The following is a 20430-nucleotide window of genomic DNA, read 5'->3' as shown; positions in this document are numbered from 1 at the left end:
TTGCGTGGGCCTTGTACATCATTTGAACAGTTTTGAAGTTAATCAAGTCAGGAAATTTTAGTAGCTTAGATTTGATGTAGAGCTCATTTGTGTGTGCTCTGAACGGTGCGTTGTGAATGATCCAAATTGCCTTTTTTTTGAAGGATAAAAAGTGGATAAAGGTGGGTTTTGTGTGTGTGTCCCCAAATTTCCGAACAGTAACTGAGGTGCGGCAAGATAAGTGTGCTGTAAAGAGTTTGGAGAGCCCTCTCATCTAGCATATTTTGTGCTCTAAAGAGAATGGAGATGCTCCTAGCAAGCTTATTGCGCAGCCGCTCCACATGGGCCTTCCATGTTAGTAAGTCATCAAAAACTACACCTAAGACTTTGTGTTGCCGTACTCTCTGTATCACAACATTGTTTATTTGTATGTTTAAGTGCTCGTTGAGACCTTTCCTGCCAAATAGCATGTATTTAGTTTTTTCGAGATTCAAAGATAATTGATTTGCGTCGAACCATTGTTGCATTCTTGTGAATAAATGCTTAAATCCCTGAATTTGTTAAAGATATGGACGTAAAACAGTCTCGATTCTTGATTAAAAGCACAAAAAAAAAAAAAAAAAACCTGCAGTTAGCATTTATTTTACGTAAATATGTTGAAGTACGATGCTAGTCTGTCAGTCAATGTGGCGGCCGCCATATGTAAACAGACCTTTTCCGTTGAAAATTATTGTGAATAAATGCTTAAATTCCTGAATTTTCCATAGATATGGATGTAAAACACTCTCGATTCTTGGTTAAAAGCAAAACAAAAAACCCTGCAGTTAGCATTTATTTTACATGAATATGTAGAAGTACGATGCTAGTCTGTCAGTCAATGTGGCGGCCGCCATATGTAAACAGAGCTTTTCCGGTGAAAATTCTTGTGAATAAATGCTTAAGTCCCTGAATTCTTTATAGATATGGAAATAAAAGTCTTGATTCTTGGTTAAATGCAAACACTGACCTTCATTTAAATGCCTAAATCATGTTTATTGAATCACACAAATAGAAAATAATAGTTCCAGAAGTGCCTGAGTTTCCTAGACTCAGAAAAATCTCTTATGAAGTTGAATATAAGGTTTCAATAAATAGCTCTCTGAAAATTTTTACAGAAAAGAAAGCCCTGATGACCTCGTCCTTGAGCAAGATGCTTTGAGGGCCTTAAAAAGGTGGAAAGGCGCACTACAAGTGTAACTCCATCTACCATTACCATTTAACCAATCAGAGGTCGGGGTGAATACTAGTGCAGGAGACAGCAGGCAGGAGAGAGAGGCATGGCTGGATCTGAGCAGGAATAACCCAGTTTTAAATGGATTTTTTCATATTGGCTGGTCCGATTTGAGAGAAAAAAAAGGGGGGGCAGATACCAATATACGTCAGATTTCCAAATGTCAGCGCTGATAATCGGTCTGTCTCTCTAATATATACTTATTTCACCTGATTCTGATCCTATGAAAATGTCGTGATCGGGCATGATTTCCGATCACGTGATTGGATTAGGGACATCCTTTAAAAGGATGAACTCCATTTTGGTTGTTTTTGGCTTTATTGTTATGCCATCTTAGGAGGGTCCCAGTAATTATGGGTAGAACCTGAAATGGAAAGTTTAACTTAACTGTATTTCCAGTATGACAGGCTTTTAAACTAATAGCTGTTGTATAGGAGCTTTTTTACGGATAACAAAATCTGATACCTGTATTGGTTTTGGTATCTGCACGTCCCTAATATAATTACATTTCTGTATTCAGAGCACGATTTCATAGATTCTATCTGCCAACAATGCGTTTTTTTCATCTTGTGTCAACTTACTTTTAGTGCATTGAATAGGAATACTGTTCCCGCCACCCACATAGCATGTTGCAGCGCTGAGTGTCTGCTGCAGTGGGAGCATTATGAAGTTGGGGAAAGTAGGGTGTGCTCATTAGGCAAAGCCTGGAAAATGGTGCAGTGAGCGTGGATATTGATATCATTCTATTTCTCCATCCTTCGCTGCGTTACTTTGTGTACAGTGCCACCCATGACGACGTTGTCCATTTGCGTCCTTGCTCATTAAAGGTGTTAATGAAGCCCTGAGGAAGGTTGCTGCAGCTCTTATTAATCATTTAAACTGCCGCTTCCACGTGAGGATTTGTGCCTGCTGTCCCACTTGTGGCTGTGGCTCATAAAGAGCAACCAAAGGAGCTCGCAGCAGCATCGTAAACACTTACTGGATGTTCATTACACCGTACACCGTCGCAGTGTAGCCACTGAGCCAAATACCAATTACAGTGGTGCCTTGAGATACGAGCTCAGTCTGTTTCATGACCACGCTCATAACTCCAAGTAGTTTTGCAATTCTGTTGTGTTTGGGTGGCTTTTCTCTGAACTGAGCAAGCTGAAATAAGTCTGTGCCCATAAAAAATAAATACATACAGTCAATGAGCCATTGCAGCCAACTATCCACACAAGCATTGATTTATGCTAGGCTCTTCATTATAGGTCCTAAGGGCTTGTTGGCCAGAGTCGGAGTCAAGTTGTGAATGTAGACCAGATCAAATGTGCAATTCACTTAACACGCTCTTTGCTTTTTATCGCAGCTTCTCGATATCAACTGGACGGGCCTCACTAACATACTGGACATTCCCGGACTCACGTAAGTTGCCTTGTTTGTTTTTGAGACCTCAAATGCGGCAAAATGAAAGTTTGGTCTTTTTTTCCCCCCATGCAAGATAATTGCTGAACAGAACCTCTCCTCGGTAATGTGCAGGCAGATTGGAAAGTCAATGGATGTCAATTAAGGAGTCTAACACAATTACTTCCACGCGCTAGGGAGTGCATACATTACTAATGCGCTAAATCCTGTGGTTTCGGTCCAGTAAATCGCAGAAGTGTTATCAGTTATGTTTTAATTAGGTTAAACATAATTACCATGACTAATAAGTGAATTGTTTTATTCAGAAAACAAAGTTGCATACCTTGATTGCATAAATTATTTTTCATATTTTCTTTTATTAATTTATCTAATAAATAGTTGTAAATTCCAAACTACTAATTTATCCATCCATTCATTACCTACCGCTTAAATGGAGTCGGGTGGCGGGGACAACAGCTTTAGCAGGGAAGCCCAGACTTTCCTCTCCCGAGCCACTTCAACCAACTCCTCTGGTGGGATCCCAAGATGTTCCTAGGCCAGCCGAGAGACATAGTATTTCCAGCGTGTCCTGGATTGGCCTCCCCCGGTGGGACATGCCTGGAACACCTCTCCAGGGAGGCGTCCAGGAGCCATCCGAACCAGATGCCCGAGCCTCCTCAGCTGGCTCCTCTCAACGCGGAGGAGAAGCTGCTCGACCCAGAGTCCCTCCCAGATCACCGAGCTCATCACTCTATCTCTAAGGAAGAGCCCGGACACCCTGCAGAGGAAACTCATTTTGGTCGCTTGTGTATGGGATCTTGTTCTTTCGGTCACGACCCACAGCTCGTGACCATAGGTGAGTGTAGGAAAGTAGATGGATTAGTAAATCAAGCGCTTTGCCTTTTGGCTCAGGTACGTCTTCAATGGGACGGACCGATGCAGAGACCTTTTTCTGACTGAGGACCATGGTCTCAGATTTCAAGGTGCTGATCTTCATCCCAGACGCTTAACCCTCTGCTGCGAACCACTGCAATGAGAGTTTGAGATCACGGCTTGATGAAGCCAACAGCGCTACATCATCTTCAAAATGCAGAGATGCAATGCTGATGCCACCAAATCGGTCCCCCTCAAAGCTTCGACTGCACCTAGAAATTTTGTGCATAAAGGTTATGAAGAGAATCGATGATAAAGGGCAACCTTGGCGGAGTCCAACCATCATTGGGAAGAAATTCGACTTACTGCCGGAAATGTGGGCCAAACTCTGACACCGGTCGTACATAGACCGAACAGCCCTTAGCAAGGGTCTCTACCCCATACTCCCGAACACCTCCCACAGGACCCTCCAAGGGGCACGAGGGGCCTTCTCCAAATCTACAAAACACATATAGACCAGTTGGCCGAATTCCCATGCACCCTCGAGGACCCTGCCGAGGGTATAGAGCTGTTCCACGGCTGGGGCGAAAACCACAGTGCTCCTCCTGCATCTGGGATTCGACCTACTGACAGACCCTCCTTTCTAGCACCCCTGAATATACTTTACTGGGGAGGCTGAGGAGTGTGATTCCTCCATAGTTGGAACACACCCTCTTCTTAAAAAGTGGGACCACCACCCCGGTCTGCCAATCCAGAGGCACTGTCCCAGATGTCCACACGACGTTGTAGAGGCATATCAGCCACGACAGCCTCATAACATCCAGAGCCTTTAGGAACCCTGGGCGGCTCTCATTCACCCCCGGGGCCCTGGAATTGCAAAAAATGCTATTTGTTTAATGAAATAATTGATCATCATTGTAGATGATAAAATTAAGTACATACACCATTTTTTTACATGAGTAAAAAAAAAAAAAAACATACTCCACACGTCACGAAGCAATGACATCACATGACCATCAGATGAACACAACAGTAGTTTCTCGATAAAAGTAACGCAAAATACTGTCGTATCAAAAAACCATTTAGTATTATTATTTCTCCAGAAGAAAGTATCACCTTGTTGCACAGATATAATATTGAGACCATAATTTCCTTTCCTTGCGGTCCTATTTAATAAATAAGACTCCTTAAATGTGTCATATAAAAGCTCTTAAAAAAGTTTGGCTCCCATATAACCTTGCGGATATACGGTTTTTCCCACTGGGGGGCCCATTTTAGTTTTTAGAAACATCTCTTAAGGCCATACCACAAAAGTATGAAACAATATAATTTGAAGAAAGCAACTATTGCTTATCATATATCATGTTGATGTCATTTTTTTTTTTCCTTACAATTCCATTAAGATTTTTGTGTTGGGGTCTCATAACATTTTACTGCGTCCTTCATACAGTATATTTCCTAGTGTACTTTTTTTCTGTTTTGACTCAAATATAGGAGTTAAATCAGTTCTTTTTTTTTTTTTTTTTTTTAACGCAATCATTCAGTGGCATGAAAAAGTATCTAAACCTTTTGGAATTTCTCACATTTCTGCATAAAATCACCATCAAATGTGATCTGATCTTTGTCAAAATCACACAGATGAAAAAACACGGTCTGCTTTAACTAAAACCAACCAAACATTTATAAGTTTTTTATATTTTAATGAGCATAGCACACAAACAATGACAGAAGGGAGAAATAAGTAAGTGAACCCTCTGCCTAAGGAGACTTTAAAAACAATTGAAACCATTTTTTACCAAACAATTTAAGTCAGGTGTGTGCCCAATCACTGATGAGTGGTGTAATGCAGCCCTGCTCACTATAAAACACACACCTAGTAACAACTGTCTTGATGAAAAACATTGTCTGGTGTGCATCATGGCTCCGTCAAAAGAGCTGTCTGAAAATCTGCGATCAAGGATGGTTGACTTGTAAAAATTCTGGGAAAGGATACAGAACCATCTCTAAAAGTCTGGATGTTCATCAATTGACAGTCAGAGAAGTTGTGTACAAATGGAGAAAGTTTGGCACCGTTGCTTGTCTCCCAAGGAGTGGCTGTGCACCAAAGATTACGCCAAGGGTTCAGAGCAGAGTACTCGGAGATATAAAAAAGAACCCGAGAGTGTCTTCTAAAGACTTACAGAAATCATAAAATATTAAATGTGATGATTTACTTACCCCCCCCCCCCCTTCTGTCATTGTTTGCATAATATCCTCATTAAAACATGAAAACCTATAAATGTTTGGGTGGTTTTAGTTAAAGCAGACACTGTTTTTTCATCTGTATGATTTTGACAAAGATCAGCTCACATTTGATGGTGATTTTATGCAGAAATGTGAGAAATTCCAAAAGGTTCAGATACATTGTCATACCACTGTATGTACTACTTAGGTACAAGGTGTGATTGCTATTGCCACCTCTGAGTTTAGCAAACATGTTGGCACTGAGTGCTTGCTGACCTTCTGTTTAATCCTTTGTGGGTGAAAGAGATTCATGTTGCTTGTGGAATACAATACTTGTGTGTGGTTAGTTGTATATTTGTTGTGGGAGGGGTCAAGTGAAAGGAGGTATTGGCCGGTGAAGGAGAGGTCGCAGTGGTGGAATCAGACAGACAGCATCAGCTGGCGCATTGCACGTGGTCGTAATGTTATTATGCAACACGTGCACGGTTGTTATTGTAACAATGTTCAACACTGTGGAGTGTGCAGTGGTGTGGAAGTACATTGAATTGTAGTTGTGGTTTCTAAACCTAGATTTTTTTGTGTGCTTCCAGGAATTCATTTTTGATATTTCAAGAAAAAAGAATTCATAATCATCCCTAAGTATTATCTTAAACAGAACTGTTCAATTGTTGCCAGGCAGAATTTACAAAAACCCCGCTGGGAAATTTGCACTTTCCAGTCATGCTGAAAAAGATTAATGTATAGAGTAAATTAAAAGGAAAAAAAAAATACAATAAATGAACAATTGTTTGCATTGTTGCTCATTAATATTTGTAGCACTCCTAAAAAATGTGATAAAAAGTAAAAACAAAAATGTCGTTAATTTTATTTGAAAAAAAGATAATCTCTTAGTTGTCATTTAAATGAGCATTACAATCCTTTTTATCATTAAACGGTGTACAATAATGCCAATCACATATTTGCAAGGCATCGTACCCAAAAAAAAAACAACAACAACAACAACAAAAAATCAATCCTGCTTCCTAAAGTGTCCTTTTCATCAAAATGGCTAATTTTTTTTTTTTTTTTTTTTTTAAAGAAAAACTAAGTTCCTTTTAAGTCGCTCTGAAATAATTACAAGCTTTGACACAATGGACTTATTACTGGTGCTTGAGGCAATTCTTGACAAACCCTGCAAGAAAATCGGTATTCACCAGTCGCACTTACTATGACGTTGCCTTGGCAACAGAGGGGTGGAAAACAATAGTCAAATTAATTCAATTGATATTCTGACTCTTTGCCCTTGAAATGTCGCATAGCTACCAGCAAAATCCAAACCTTTGGCATTTATGCGGTTTGACATTTCGATCTTTGCTTAAATATTAAATTGATCATATACATCGGACAATACGGTATTTGGATGACGATCTCGTTTGCTCGTTAACATTTGCTAGTCCTCCAGTTTCCCCCGTAAAGTATTTCTTATATTGAAAAACCAATGCCGCTAAATTTAATTAAATGCGCTTGTATTGATAGTGGCCAATCGCTGTTCGGGGACTAATACTTGTCTTTTCCTAGCCTTGAGAGTGTTCTTGAACCACAAATTTATCGCAGTGATTACATAAGACATCAGACCCCAGAAGCAGTGTACGATATTTCTCGATTGATATAATTAGATGCCTTGTCAACAAGTTGTATGTTGTTGTGCCCCTTATGTTAATTGAGGTTCTTCAGGTTAGTGTCCTTTGGAGGTGATTACAAGCAGTTCTTTAGTCAACTTTCATTAGGTGGTACAGTAAATGGGCTGGGGCTTGAAATGTCCCTCTTGTAATTGCTTTGTTTCTTTGTTGTAGTACTTGGCATGGCACCCAAAGGGAAAAAAAATGGTCAGGATTATTTTACTTAGCAACAAGTACTGCTTATAAACATGCACCCGATTGTTAGCAGTTTCCTATTTTTCTAAATTGGCAAGTAGAGTTGTCCAATATTATCGGGTAGGCGATAATATCGGCCGATAAAAGCATTTTAAAATGATATCAGATAATCTCGACATAGATTTTTCATTATTGGTTTTAGGCCAATATGCTTGTTGCCTTCAAAGTGAAGGTAGAAGCCTTCTGCCTTTTTACAAGGACTGGTCACAGCACAGCAGTTATGCTTATTGACCATTAGCTGTCTCCAAACTAAGATTCTTGGGATTTGTTTTGTGACCAGACCGTTTGCATTCATGGTGCAATAATTAAATAAACTATATATGATTGAAAAAGAATACCGTGGTACCTCTACTTACGAACGTCTCTATATACCGAATTTTCAGGTTAAAACTAGGGCTGTCAAACGATTAAAATTTTTTATAGAGTTAATCACAGCTTAAAAATTAATCGTAATTAATCGCAATTCAAACCATCTCTAAAATATGCCATATTTTTCTGTAAATTATTGTTGGAATGGAAAGATAAGACGCAAGACGGATATATACATTCAACATACTGTACATGAGTACTGTATTTGTTTATGATAACAATAAATCCACAAAATGACATTAACATTAACATTCTCTCTGTTAAAGGGATCCACGGATAGTTCTTAAAAGATAAATGTCAGTACAAGTTATACTAATTTTATATTAAAACCCCTCTCAATGTTTTAATAAAATGTGTAAAATTTTCAATCAAAAAATAAACTAGTAGCTCGCCATTGTTGACGTCGCCGAGCGGGACGTCACATGGCTCCCTGCCGTTCTTCCACAGTGTTTTTAACTACGTAAGGTAGTTATTGAAATACACCACAAGGTGCCAATGGCAAGTTTTAAATTAACTTAGAAATCAAGCCAAATTGTGTGTTTTGTCCCTCGACTGACGCCGTAGTTCCCTTTTTACTGGTCCATCCATTGTAATTCATTTCATTTGAGTGCTGGCTTCACAACGTACGAGACCTCTGATAATTTGTATATTGTGACTAAATATTGCCATCCAGTGTATTTGTTGAACTAAAAAAAATGTTTGAATAGAGTTTGACCAAAGTCTTGAGTAAGTTTTATGTGTATTTTGCATAGCTATTTTGATTGGGAATGCCATTTCTCTTTGCACTGTTGTTTCATTGTGTGAGAACAGGGCCTCATTAATACAGATTGAAGCGCTTTCCTTTTTGTGAACATTATTTTTTTTTGGGAGTGATATTATTTTTGTTGTCACTGTTGTCACATTTGCTGTCACTAAATGATACTTATGTGTGTTGTGAAGAAGTTGCCAAAGCTTATGTCAATAAACGGCACGGTCCAATGAACGCCTGTGTCCACTCACCTTTTGTAATATTCAGATATAGAATTATCCGAGGCACCCTGAAGTGCGCGCGGCGCCAATGTTGTTTACTCACTTGATGCAGGAGTGAGTTAGAGTTACGGCATGCCGAGAGCCGTAAGCTGTGTTAATGTTGAAGCTGAATATGCTAATAAAGAAACAAAGTGCCAGCACGTCGCATGTGGTATACCTTTGTTAAGAAAAAGCACAAAACAAGACACCTTTCGCTGCCTCTTAGCTTTCAAGTGCGTCATTGTAATCTGTTTGAGGCAATGCATGAGCGGGTCATTCCGCGCATGCGTTAAATGTGTCAAGTATTTTAAGGTGATTAATTTTAAAAAATTAATTACCGCCCGTTAACACGATAAATTTGACAGCACTAGTTATAACACGTCTCAATCGGAAAATATTGCCTCTTGTTACGAAAGTAATTTCAGGATACGAAAGGCAACATACAGTATGGCTCCTACTCGCAGCTCCCAGAGTTGATGGAACGTAACATGCTTATAACTGCTCTAACTATATGTATGTGTGTATCCCAGAGTTCTTTATTCCCGGTTTTTTACATTATGCACAACTCTGATTTTATGTTTATTGTGCGATAATCTAGTTTTAGCATGTATTTGTTACATGTTTTTATGCATTATAAAAGATTTACAGTGGGGCAAATAAGTATTTAGTCACCCACTAATTGAGCAAGTTCTCCCACTTAAAAATATTAGAGAGGCCTGTAATTGTCAACATGGGTAAACCTCAACCATGAGAGGCAGAATGTGGAAAAAAAACCTGAAAATCGCATTGTTTGATTTTTAAAGAATTTATATGCAAATCATGGTGGAAAATAAGTATTTGGTCTATACCAAAAGTTCATCTCAGTACTTTCTTATGTACCCTTTGTTGGCAATAACGGAGGCCAAACGTTTCCTGTAACTCTTCACAAGCTTTTCACACACTGTTGCTGGTATTTTGGCCCATTCCTCCATGCAGATCTCCTCTAGAGCAGTGATGTTTTGGGGCTGTCGTTGGGCAACACCGACTTTCAACTACCTCCTCACCCCTTGGCATCAAAATGATAACAAAAAGAGTTACTGAATTGCACCATACCCACTGTGAAGCATGGGGGTGGAAACATCATGCTTTGGGGCTGTTTTTCTGCAAAGGGGCCAGGACGACTGATCTGTGTAAAGGAAAGAATGAATGGGGCCATGTATCAAGAGATTTTGAGTGAAAATCTCCTTCCCTCAGCAAGGGCATTGAAGATGAGAGGTGGCTGGGTCTTTGTTGTTTGTTGTTGTTGTTGTTTTGTGTTGCCCAACGACAGCCCAAAACATCACTGCTCTAGAGGAGATCTGCATGGAGGAATTGGCCAAAATACCAGCAAGAGTGTGTGAAAAGCTTGAGAAGAGTTACAGAAAACGTTTGGCCTCCATTATTGCCAACAAAGGGTACATTACAAAGTATTGAAATAAACTTTTGGTATTGACCAAATACTTATTTTCGAAACCCCATGATTTGCAAATAGATTATTTAAAAATCAAACAATGTGATTTTCTGTTTTTTTTTTTTTTTTCCACATTCTGTCTCTCATGGTTGAGGTTTAACCATATTGACAATTACCGGCCTCTCTAATATTTTCAAGTGGGAGAACTTGCACAATTAGTGGTTGATTAAATGCTTATTTGCCCCACTGTACAGTATGTCTGAATTTTAGGGGGCTTGGAACAGATTCGGGCATTTACATGGAAAAACACGTCTCTATTTACAGAATTTTCAAGTTAAGAAAGTACTTCCAGAACCAATTAATTTCGTAAGTAGAGATATCACTGTACTATATGTTGAGTCCACAACCGCATATAACTGTATCAGATTTATATCGGTGTCGGATTTTTGGAGCTGGACAAATATGGGTTTATCAGTTCTTGATTAAAAAGTCATTATCGGCAACTCTATTGGCAAAGTGTAAGCATGCAGAAACAGTATTTACACTTTTTAGGGGTCCTCATTAGGAGTGTGAAAATGTATCGAAAAGATGATACATCGCGATACTTTGTAGTGCGACATCTGACCGATATGCTCCCACCAAGAATCAATATATCCTTTCAAAAAGGTGTCACTGTTTGAGAGAAAAAAGGAACCAACAGGTTGCTACCAAAATCTTCCATTAGAGTAGTGTCCACGTTAGCTCACTGGCTGCCATTGACGCCACTAGCCATCCAATTAATTTTGACTGGATTGGATGTCTAGCACCATCAATGGCACTGAAACCAGAGCATTCATAGGCACTCTTGTTGGTATTTAAACGTCACTTCCTGTTCATTTTAGGGCATTTACAGGTTATTTCTTGTTGATTTGAGTCACTTCCTATTCATTTGGGGACATTCATAAGTCACTTACTTTTCAGGAACCCAAAATCAACAGAAATTTACCTGTGAATGCCTCAAAAGGAAAAGAAAGTGACCTAAAAGCAACAGGAAATAACGTGAAATGCCCCTAATTTAACTCATTACCTGGTATTGTCTTCACTGAACATCACTGAAGATGAGTCCAGCTGCATCAGTAGATGTATGTACACAGTGTTTTGTAGAATGCTTTCCTGATCCATGTATTGATAATTGATGTATCGCCATATTGTTAGATCATTATCGTGAACCTTGTATTGTCTATCGTCTCGTGAGGTACCCAGATTTTTCCACCCCTAGTCCTCATACAGCCGATTAAACAGAAATTTGGCACACATAATAACTCAACTCATGAAAATTAATAATAGGACCTATGCTCTGAAATGCAAAGACTGTCAACCCATTTGGTAGGAATGCACTCTTTTCGGGTTAATGATCCCTTGTAGTTGGAAAATCATCCGCGAGAGCCTTCTCGCCCCTGCTCAAATGAGATCGGAAGAGAATATTTACAACTCAGGGGGGAGTACTTTTTTACTCTTGTTCATGAATAATGCAAGGCTCCTGTTTGTATTGCTTTCCTCACAGCGGCCTTTCTGACAGTCTGATTCAAGATATCATCTCCTCCTATTTGGTCTTGCCCAACCGAATAACCATCCCGCTGGTTGGAGACGTGGAACTGGCCCAGCTTCGCTTTCCTATGCCGAAGGTAATAGCGGGGATGGGATAAAAAACAAAAAGGGAAAAAAACACTGGATGTGTGGGAATTAGTGGTTAATAAATAGAAGTTTTCCCTCTACACAACCAAGAAGTTCTTAAAAAAATGGACACGTTTTGTAAAGAACGCTGTGAAATGAGATGTGATTTCCCCTAGGAGTGTCAAACTCATCTTGGTCATGGACCACATCCATCATAGTTATGGTATTTTTGCCAACTAGAGCTGGCTAGATAAATTGATCGATAAGCAATTGGAATCGGCAACTATTTTGATAGTTGATGACAGTCAATAGCCGCTTTCGCACTGTAGGAACTGCAATTCTTAGAACCTTTTGAGGGACGATGATGTCATTTTGTGTCTTTGCAAATGGAGGAACTAGGGACCAGGAACTTGAGTTCCGACAACTATTTTAGTTCCTACTATGAGGTAGTGACTTTCAGTGGGGCCGTAGGAACTCGATTACTTCGGTATTTGGTGATTAGCCCGAATCAGCAGCTATGCCCCTTCCATACTCACATGTAGACAAGTGCCGTTTACCGGTTTTCAGGTATACCGTGGTATGAAAACGTCACAGCTTCAAAACCATTCCAATTTTCTTTCATATTGTTCCTACGGTATTAGCTGTTTTTTTATGTCCTAAAGGTAGAAATCCCTAGCTTTCAGCTGCAGGTCTTACCTCTCCCCCTCCGGTTGTTGCTCAGTGAGTTAGAAACATCTGAACTTTTTCCCCCATCAAAGAAAACAAAGTCGTTGATATGGGAATACTTCAGCTACAGAAAAGTTACAGACGGCAGCGGCTGAGAGGAAGAGTGCTAACAGACATGTTAAAACATTGTTTGCGGAGTGTTGCTGCAAAAGGAGGCAATTTCTCCAATATGATTTTGAATTTACGTAACCACCCGTCGCTTTATATAAAATTAAAGGTTCGTAAACGCTGTTATGAACGTTTCCCTCTAGCTATGAGAGTTAACTCCAGCGTGTTTAGTTTGTCTAGCGTTGGTAAAACAAATAAGGAAATTAGACAATAATTCATTTTTTTTTTGTTCTGATGATAATAATGTTGAGCTTTGGCTGAGGGTTTAGCTTACCCGAAGGACTCCATGTATTATAATTTTATTTACAATGTGTCATTATACTTATGTTCCAATTTGCTAATATGTTATTTTGAAAAATAAAAATCCTGTTCAATAGAAAATGTATTTTTTTTTACCCAGACATCTCAAAATAACACATTTTAGAGCTGTAATTGCACTACAATCATACCGTAAAACAGTGATAATTTTGCTTAAGGTTATCATACCGTCAGAATCTCATACCGGCACATGCCTACTTGTGCGTCTCAAGGAGCCACCTTTTTAAAAAAAAAAAAAAACTTTGATGTACTACATCTGTGTGCTCTTCCAGTCTTGTCGTTAGATGCTGGATTTGCTCACCAATGGAAACTATTCCCTTCAAATATGCAAGAACTGCCGCTCTGTCCTCAACAGCTTCCATTTCGTTTTCCGTTCAGCTTAGTTTTCGCGTTTGTATTTTGCCTGAGGTGGGTGTGACAAGTAAATAATGTGTCACTTGCGCAGACTACAATGTCACATCGTATCAGGTGCTGTACCCATGTGCGATCACGACTTCCTGCTGAAGGATAGTCCCTATAACTACTGGAGTGACTGCTCAAGTTCCTACAGTACCAAAAGCGGCTATTGTTAACCCTTAATATTGCCTGAATCTGCTTTTTTGAGTCTGTCAACTCATTTACTGCCAGGCCAGGTAGATGTATAGTACTCACAGAGTATGTGTTGTGGTATTTAGTAAAAGAAGAAAATGTGTAAATTTCATTAAAAACTCATATTGACAGCGATAGCGATTTTTTAAATCCTAATGTTTAAGTGGTCTTTATAAATCAAAAAACAAGTCAAAAACCATGTTTTTCCTCATATTGTTATGGCTGGGATGGGTGTCATTGATAATATTTCAGTGTTCACTTGTCCGAGAGACATGATATAAAGAAATCAGATAATTTGATGGTGTCAGTTTGCTAATTGGCCCTTTCGAAATGCCAATAATTACCTGTTGGACCACTGCTTTCAACACAGTAGAAATTAATCAATTCATTTTAGAAACCTAACGCCATCTCTTTCCAGGCAATGTGATGAGAGGGCTCTCGAATCCTCGCAGTAAAGTAAAGCAGCCAGTTTTTTTAAAACCTAAGCGCCAATACAGTGAGTCGAGGCCTCGTGCCTGTAACTATGACAACAAGTTGAACACTTGCAGGTAACAGCCTCAATTGTAATGCTTAGATTTGTTCGTCCCTCTTGAATCTTTAAATTAATTGGTCAAAATACAAACTCATTACTGCTCAGTTAAATAGGCTAGTGTAATCAAATCGCCCAACTTTCACTTGTAATCTGTTGGTCATATCTTCCAAGGGAGTGCTTCGGATTCACTTCTTAGAAGCCCAGGATCTGGAAGGGAAGGATAAATTCCTAGGCGGGCTCATCAAGGGAAAGTCGGACCCTTACGGCATTCTGCAGATCGGCAATCAACTCTTCCAGAGCAAAACCATCAAGGAGAGCCTTCATCCCAAATGGAACGAAGTTTATGAGGTGACAAATGGAGGGTTTGCAGTTTCGTCAATGTGCTGGTCGGCTGTTTGCATGAATAATAAAAAGTAATTGTTCACTTCAGGCTTTGGTTTACGAGCACACTGGTCAGCACCTCGAGATCGAGTTGTTCGACGAGGATCCCGACAAAGATGATTTCTTGGGAAGGTGTGTTTCCTTTTGTTTATCACCCGTGGCCTTCAAACGTCTACACTTACAATATGAATCTCAGCTAATATGTTTGAATGAGCTCCTTCTGTTTGCAAAGTAAACATTACAAGTATATTAGTGGCTGTGGGTCTACTATCTTTAATGTCCAAAATAAAGTGATAACAGTATATTCCTGCAAAGTGTGTGAAAAGAAGACACCTGACAACTGTTTTTATTTGTGAAAACTGCCCACTAGTTCCCTTTTAACTCTTTTTCTGTGTTGCCCACAGCCTGATGATCGACATGACCGAGCTGCACAAAGAACAAAAAGTGGATGAAGTAAGTGTCCGCTTTGTTTTTCTTCTTCCCCTCCTTTCAGTTTACTTTCAGTTGCGCTTGATGTCTTTTAAAGCATCAGTTTCACAACATCAGCAAATGGGTCGAGACACCGCCCCCATGTGTGTATTTGTTGAGTGAGCATTAAAGTAAATCCAGTCGGCTTTGCGTAGACAAAAGGGAATAATGAGCCTGAGGCAGTTAAATCCAACTATCGTCTGCTTTTCTTGATGCAACAATGTGGCTCAAATCTTTTGCCAGGAACTATTGCAATGACGGCAAATACCTGGGCTGGATTCTGCTAGCAATGGCTTGTTAATTTATTTGGTGTCCACACCCATAACTGCAATCACTTATCATATTAAAACATTTTTCTCCACTGAAGTTAATGGAAATGCCATTAATCCATTCCAGCCACTCCCAAAACAACAACAAAAATGTTTGTAAGGTGTTTTTAATCATGAAAAATCACACCCAGGATTAACAATAAAATGGAATGTAAAGTTCGGGTGCACTGTCTAATAAAGTACAGTGTATCACAAAAGTGAGTACACCCCTCGCATTTCTGCAGATATTTAAGTATATCTTTTCATGGGACAACACTGACAAAATGACACTTTGACACAATGAAAGTAGTCTGTGTGCAGCTTATATAATAGAGTTAATTTATTTTCCCCTCAAAATAACTAAAAATATAGCCATTAATATCTAAACTAAAGATGCCGATCGGGTCCGATCACGTCATTTTCAAAGTATCGGAATCGGCAAAAAAATATCGGACATGCCTTTTTTTAATGTATATATATATATTTTAAATTAAATCGTTTTCTAATTGTATTTAACGTTACAGACATAATATGTTACACTCATCCAGAGTCTTTAGTTTAGGCTTAAAGTGCTTGTGACACGAAAAAGCATGTTTATTTCATAATACACGCGGTATTTTATGCTCCTGAATGATATGGACCGCTTGGATGTGTGTGGAAGCGATCGCTATATTTATTTAGTTTTTTGAATCCCGCGCCAGGAAAATGAGTGACTTCCGGCTTCGGTCTCGCATTGAGGAGGAGGGCGCTGTGACGTGTACGGTAGAAGACGTCCTCTTCACGCTACAGTGTACTGTTGTGTATGAGGACGAAGGATTCAGCTGATTTTGCGGATTAATACTTTTATTTTTTGCATCACGCCAGCCAAACGGCTGCAGAAAAATCATTCTGTATGCGGGAGAGGCGTATGCGCCTTTTTGGAGTTTCAAAAGGTTCCCATTCACCGTGGATATTTACTGTGGGACCATTGGACTTACAAGGAAGTGAGTAAACATCTTGTTTTGTATTATGTCAAATACGAATACAGTGATTACAAAGTAAACACTATAAAATTCCTTTAAATAAAGGACGACTTACGTTTGATCATTGATAGGCATGTAAAAAGCTATCGTCACGCTCATTAGCAGTTAGCTGTTAGCACGTTAGCTACACAACAATTCCAGCCACCCTCCTCCAGGGAACGAACTGTAAATTGCTCTCCGCCGGGCGGTTTGCCGATCCGCAAAGAAACTCGACAACCGGGTCGTCATGTCAAATAATCCAGGCTAGTTATGTGTGATTTTCCACTTCGAAGACTTTGAAACATCCCTCGGTTCGGGTTAGCATGTCGGCTAGCTGTCACTCCTTCTGGTCTGTTTACATTCTCCGAAGCCGGGGAAGGGAAATGACATATTTAGATTTAGGTGTCATAAAATATCGTTCGGCAGGTGTGACAGTAAAGGTAAAGTCGACTGTTTTGACCATTATGGAGTAATTTTGCCATGTCGTCTTGAATAAATGGATTTTTATTATTTTATATTCCATTTAGCACAAGTTATTTGTCATGACCATGCCATTTATTTAGCAATTGGGGAAAGTACTTGGGTAAAAAGAATATCCTGTAAAAATATTGAAGTAAAGAGACAGAAACAATGACATTTTGCCGCTCTCTTCGTCGCGTTTTCCTCATTGTGAATAGTTCCCCCTCGACGGGCTGACTGGTCCTTTTCAAGCCATTTATATAGCTATTGGGGAAAAATACTTGGATAAAAAGAATATCCTGTAAAAATATTGAAGTAAAGAGACAGAAACAATGACATTTTGCCGCTCTCTTCGTCGCGTTTTCCTCATTGTGAATAGTTCCCCCTCGACGGGCTGACTGGTCCTTCTCAAGCCATTTATATAGCTATTGGGGAAAATACTTGGATAAAAAGAATATCCTGTAAAAATATTGGGAGAGACTGAAACAATGACATTTTGCAGCTCTTTTCGTCTCGTTTTCCTCGTTCTGAACAATTCCCCCTCAATGGGCTGAATAGTAAAACCGATGAGCCTAGTCTACCGCTGACGTCATCCACCTGTTGGGGACGCTAAAGCCCTATAATTGTAGGCGTGGCTAACCGGCAGATTAAAAGACTAATTTCTCGTCATCTGCGCTTTGCTAAATTGTTGTATATGGTCGAATCGTCTCAAAATATGATTCTAATTCACATAATAATGCCATTTAAGACTTTTTTTCTGGTGTCGTATGCTCTTTAAGGTAGGGTTATCAAATTTATCCCGATAATGGCGGAAATTAATTTTTTAAAAAATGTATCACGTTAAAATATTTAACGCAATTAACGCATGTGCTGCACGACCCACTCACGCATTGTCGCGCTCAATCTGTAATGGCGCCGTTTTACCAATATAGAGAGATAAAAGGCAGCGCAAAATGAGTAGGGTGAATTTTGGCAGCCTTTGGAGCCTTTTTTTAATTGGCTAAAGCCTCACAACCCCTCTCCCTACGATTAGAAATATCATGGGAAGCAATGTGGGGAAGCAAGGTAGCAATTGATCTTTTTTTTAACACCTTATGTTATTTCCCAACGCAGAGAAGATATATCAATTGGTAGCACTACGCACAGTCATGGTTCCACTTCCCATCATGCATTTGGGCATGGCAACAGTATAATTTACTGAAAGCTCAACAAATACACTAGATGGCAATATTTAGTCACAATATAGAAAGTCACAAGTCTTTCTATCCGTGGATCCCTCTCACAGAAAGAATGTTAATAATGTAAATGCCATCTTGAGGATTTATTGTCATAATAAACAAATACAGTACATATGTACTGTATGTTGAATGTATATATTCGTCCGAGTTTTATTCATTTTTTTCTTAATGCATTGCCAAAATGCATATGATTGGGGAAAATTATCGGGAATGATTGGAATTGAATCGGGAGCAAAAGAAAGCAATCGGATCAGGAAATATCGGGATCGGCAGATACTCAAACTAAAACAATCGGATCGGGAGCAAAAAAACATGATAGGAACAACCCTAATCTAAACCCCTGGCAACAAAAGTGAATACACCCCATAGAAACTACGTACATCCCTAAATGTCCAAATTGAGTACTGCTTGTCATTTTCCCTCCAAAATGTCATGTGACTGGTTACAGGAGTGCCGTCAGCATTGCTCCAGAGATTGAAGAGGTGGGGGGTGGGGGGGTCATTTCCACCACCATGCATGACTGTAGGCATGACACACTTATCTTTGTACTCCTCACCTGGTCGCCGCCGCACATGGTTGAGACCATCGGAACCAAACAAAATAATCTTCGTCTCATCAGACCATAGGACATGGTTTCAGTAATCCATGTGCTTTGTTGACATGTCTTCAGCAAAATGTTTGCGGGCTTTCTTGTGTACCGTCTTCAGAAGAGGCTTCCTCGTGGGGTGACAGCCATACACACCAATTTGATGTAGAGTACGGTGTATGTTCTGAGCACTAACAGGCTGACCCCCTACCTCTTCAATCTCTGCAGCAATGCTGACAGCACTCCTGTAACGAGTCACATGACATTTTGGAAGGAAAATGACAAGCAGAACTCAATTTGGACATTTAGGGATGTATGTAGTTCCCATGCGGTGTACTCACTTTTCTTTCCAGTAGTTTAGATATTAATGGCTATATTTTGAGTTGTTTTGAGGGGAAAATAAATCAACTCTATTATATAAGATGCACACAGACTACTTTTCATTGTGTCAAATTGTCATTTTGTCAGTGTTGTCCCACGAAAAGATATACTTAAATATCTGCAGAAATGCGAGGGGTGTACTCACTTTTGTGATACACTGTATTTATTAGGGGTGTGCATTGCCTCATATCTGGCGATACGATTCGTATCACGGTTCACGGGTCATGATTCGATTCTATCCCAATTAATCCTGGTACTACACTTAAAGATGATTAATGTGATATTTGTATTTCACTTCAGAAAAAAACAAATCAAAATGGATATCAGTACATCAATTATTTTTTTTTTGTAATTTCAATCTCTCCTTGGATTAGTTTAATGTTGTTACTCGAGGAGACTGCATGGCAATGCTGCTGCGGGCTGCCAACTACTGGACGGGAATAGAAGTGCAGCCACTGAAACGTTTTATTTCGACAAAAAACACATGTATAAATATCAATACAGAAAGATTTCGTTAGAAGTTAGGGCAAAGAAACAATTTGTAAATCTCTTTATTTTAGAGGGTTCCCGCAGGTTCTTAAGACATCTTAAAATGTCTTTAATTTCAAATCTGGATAATCAAGGTCTTAAATTGTCTGAAATTTAATGGAAAATTGCTGTAGGTACTAAATATCCAGACGGTGCGTTTAATGCCAGTGAAATCACTGTACTATGCCGTAAAACTTCTAATGGTGTGTAATTGCTTTATTAACGTTGTGCACTCAATATGAGAGTTTGGGACGGATGTATATATTAAACTGTATGTAGTCCACAACCTCAGCGTATGTCAGCAACTAGGGTTGTTGCCATGATGCTGTTTCCTGGTTATACACAGTTGTACAGGTGAGCGGGAATATGCCGAAATAGGGAAGTTTCCTGTAAACTGAATAAAAAATGTATGGAAGATGATTTATTTAAGAGGTGGTTGGACCCTGGTGAAAAAAACAACAGCCTCAGGTGCAAAGTTTTGCAAAAAGACTTTTTCGTTAGGGACAATGGGGGTCAAAACCGTCGAGTCTCACATAAGAGGAGAAAAAATATTTACTCTTTATAACAGGGGTCAGCAACCTTTTTGGGTATGAGTGCCACTTTCAAATTTTCTTGTCAATCAGTGTGCCACCCCAAGATTAATGACGCGCATCCGAATTTTTATATTCAGCAGAGCTGTAATTTTACTCCAAATAAAAAAAACATGGA

General features: G+C 39.3%; 1 protein-coding gene across 4 annotated transcripts in view; it reads left to right on the top strand.

Annotated features, from left to right (window-relative positions):
* esyt2b (extended synaptotagmin-like protein 2b) overlaps positions 1 to 20430 on the top strand; it is a 59622-nt gene that overhangs the window by 14922 nt on the left and 24270 nt on the right. For all 4 annotated transcript variants that reach the window (XM_057824681.1, XM_057824680.1, XM_057824679.1 and 1 more), the window contains exons 7-11: positions 2598 to 2653; positions 11991 to 12111; positions 14544 to 14720; positions 14803 to 14885; positions 15158 to 15206. In XM_057824681.1, the coding sequence (XP_057680664.1) occupies positions 2598 to 2653; positions 11991 to 12111; positions 14544 to 14720; positions 14803 to 14885; positions 15158 to 15206 (486 nt within the window). The remainder of the gene's footprint in view (positions 1 to 2597; positions 2654 to 11990; positions 12112 to 14543; positions 14721 to 14802; positions 14886 to 15157; positions 15207 to 20430) is intronic.

This window comes from Corythoichthys intestinalis, chromosome 20 (genome assembly GCF_030265065.1).
Source record: "Corythoichthys intestinalis isolate RoL2023-P3 chromosome 20, ASM3026506v1, whole genome shotgun sequence".
NCBI lineage: Eukaryota > Metazoa > Chordata > Actinopteri > Syngnathiformes > Syngnathidae > Corythoichthys > Corythoichthys intestinalis.
Note: the sequence above shows the minus strand (reverse complement) of the source record. Positions and strands in the feature narration are given on the sequence as shown.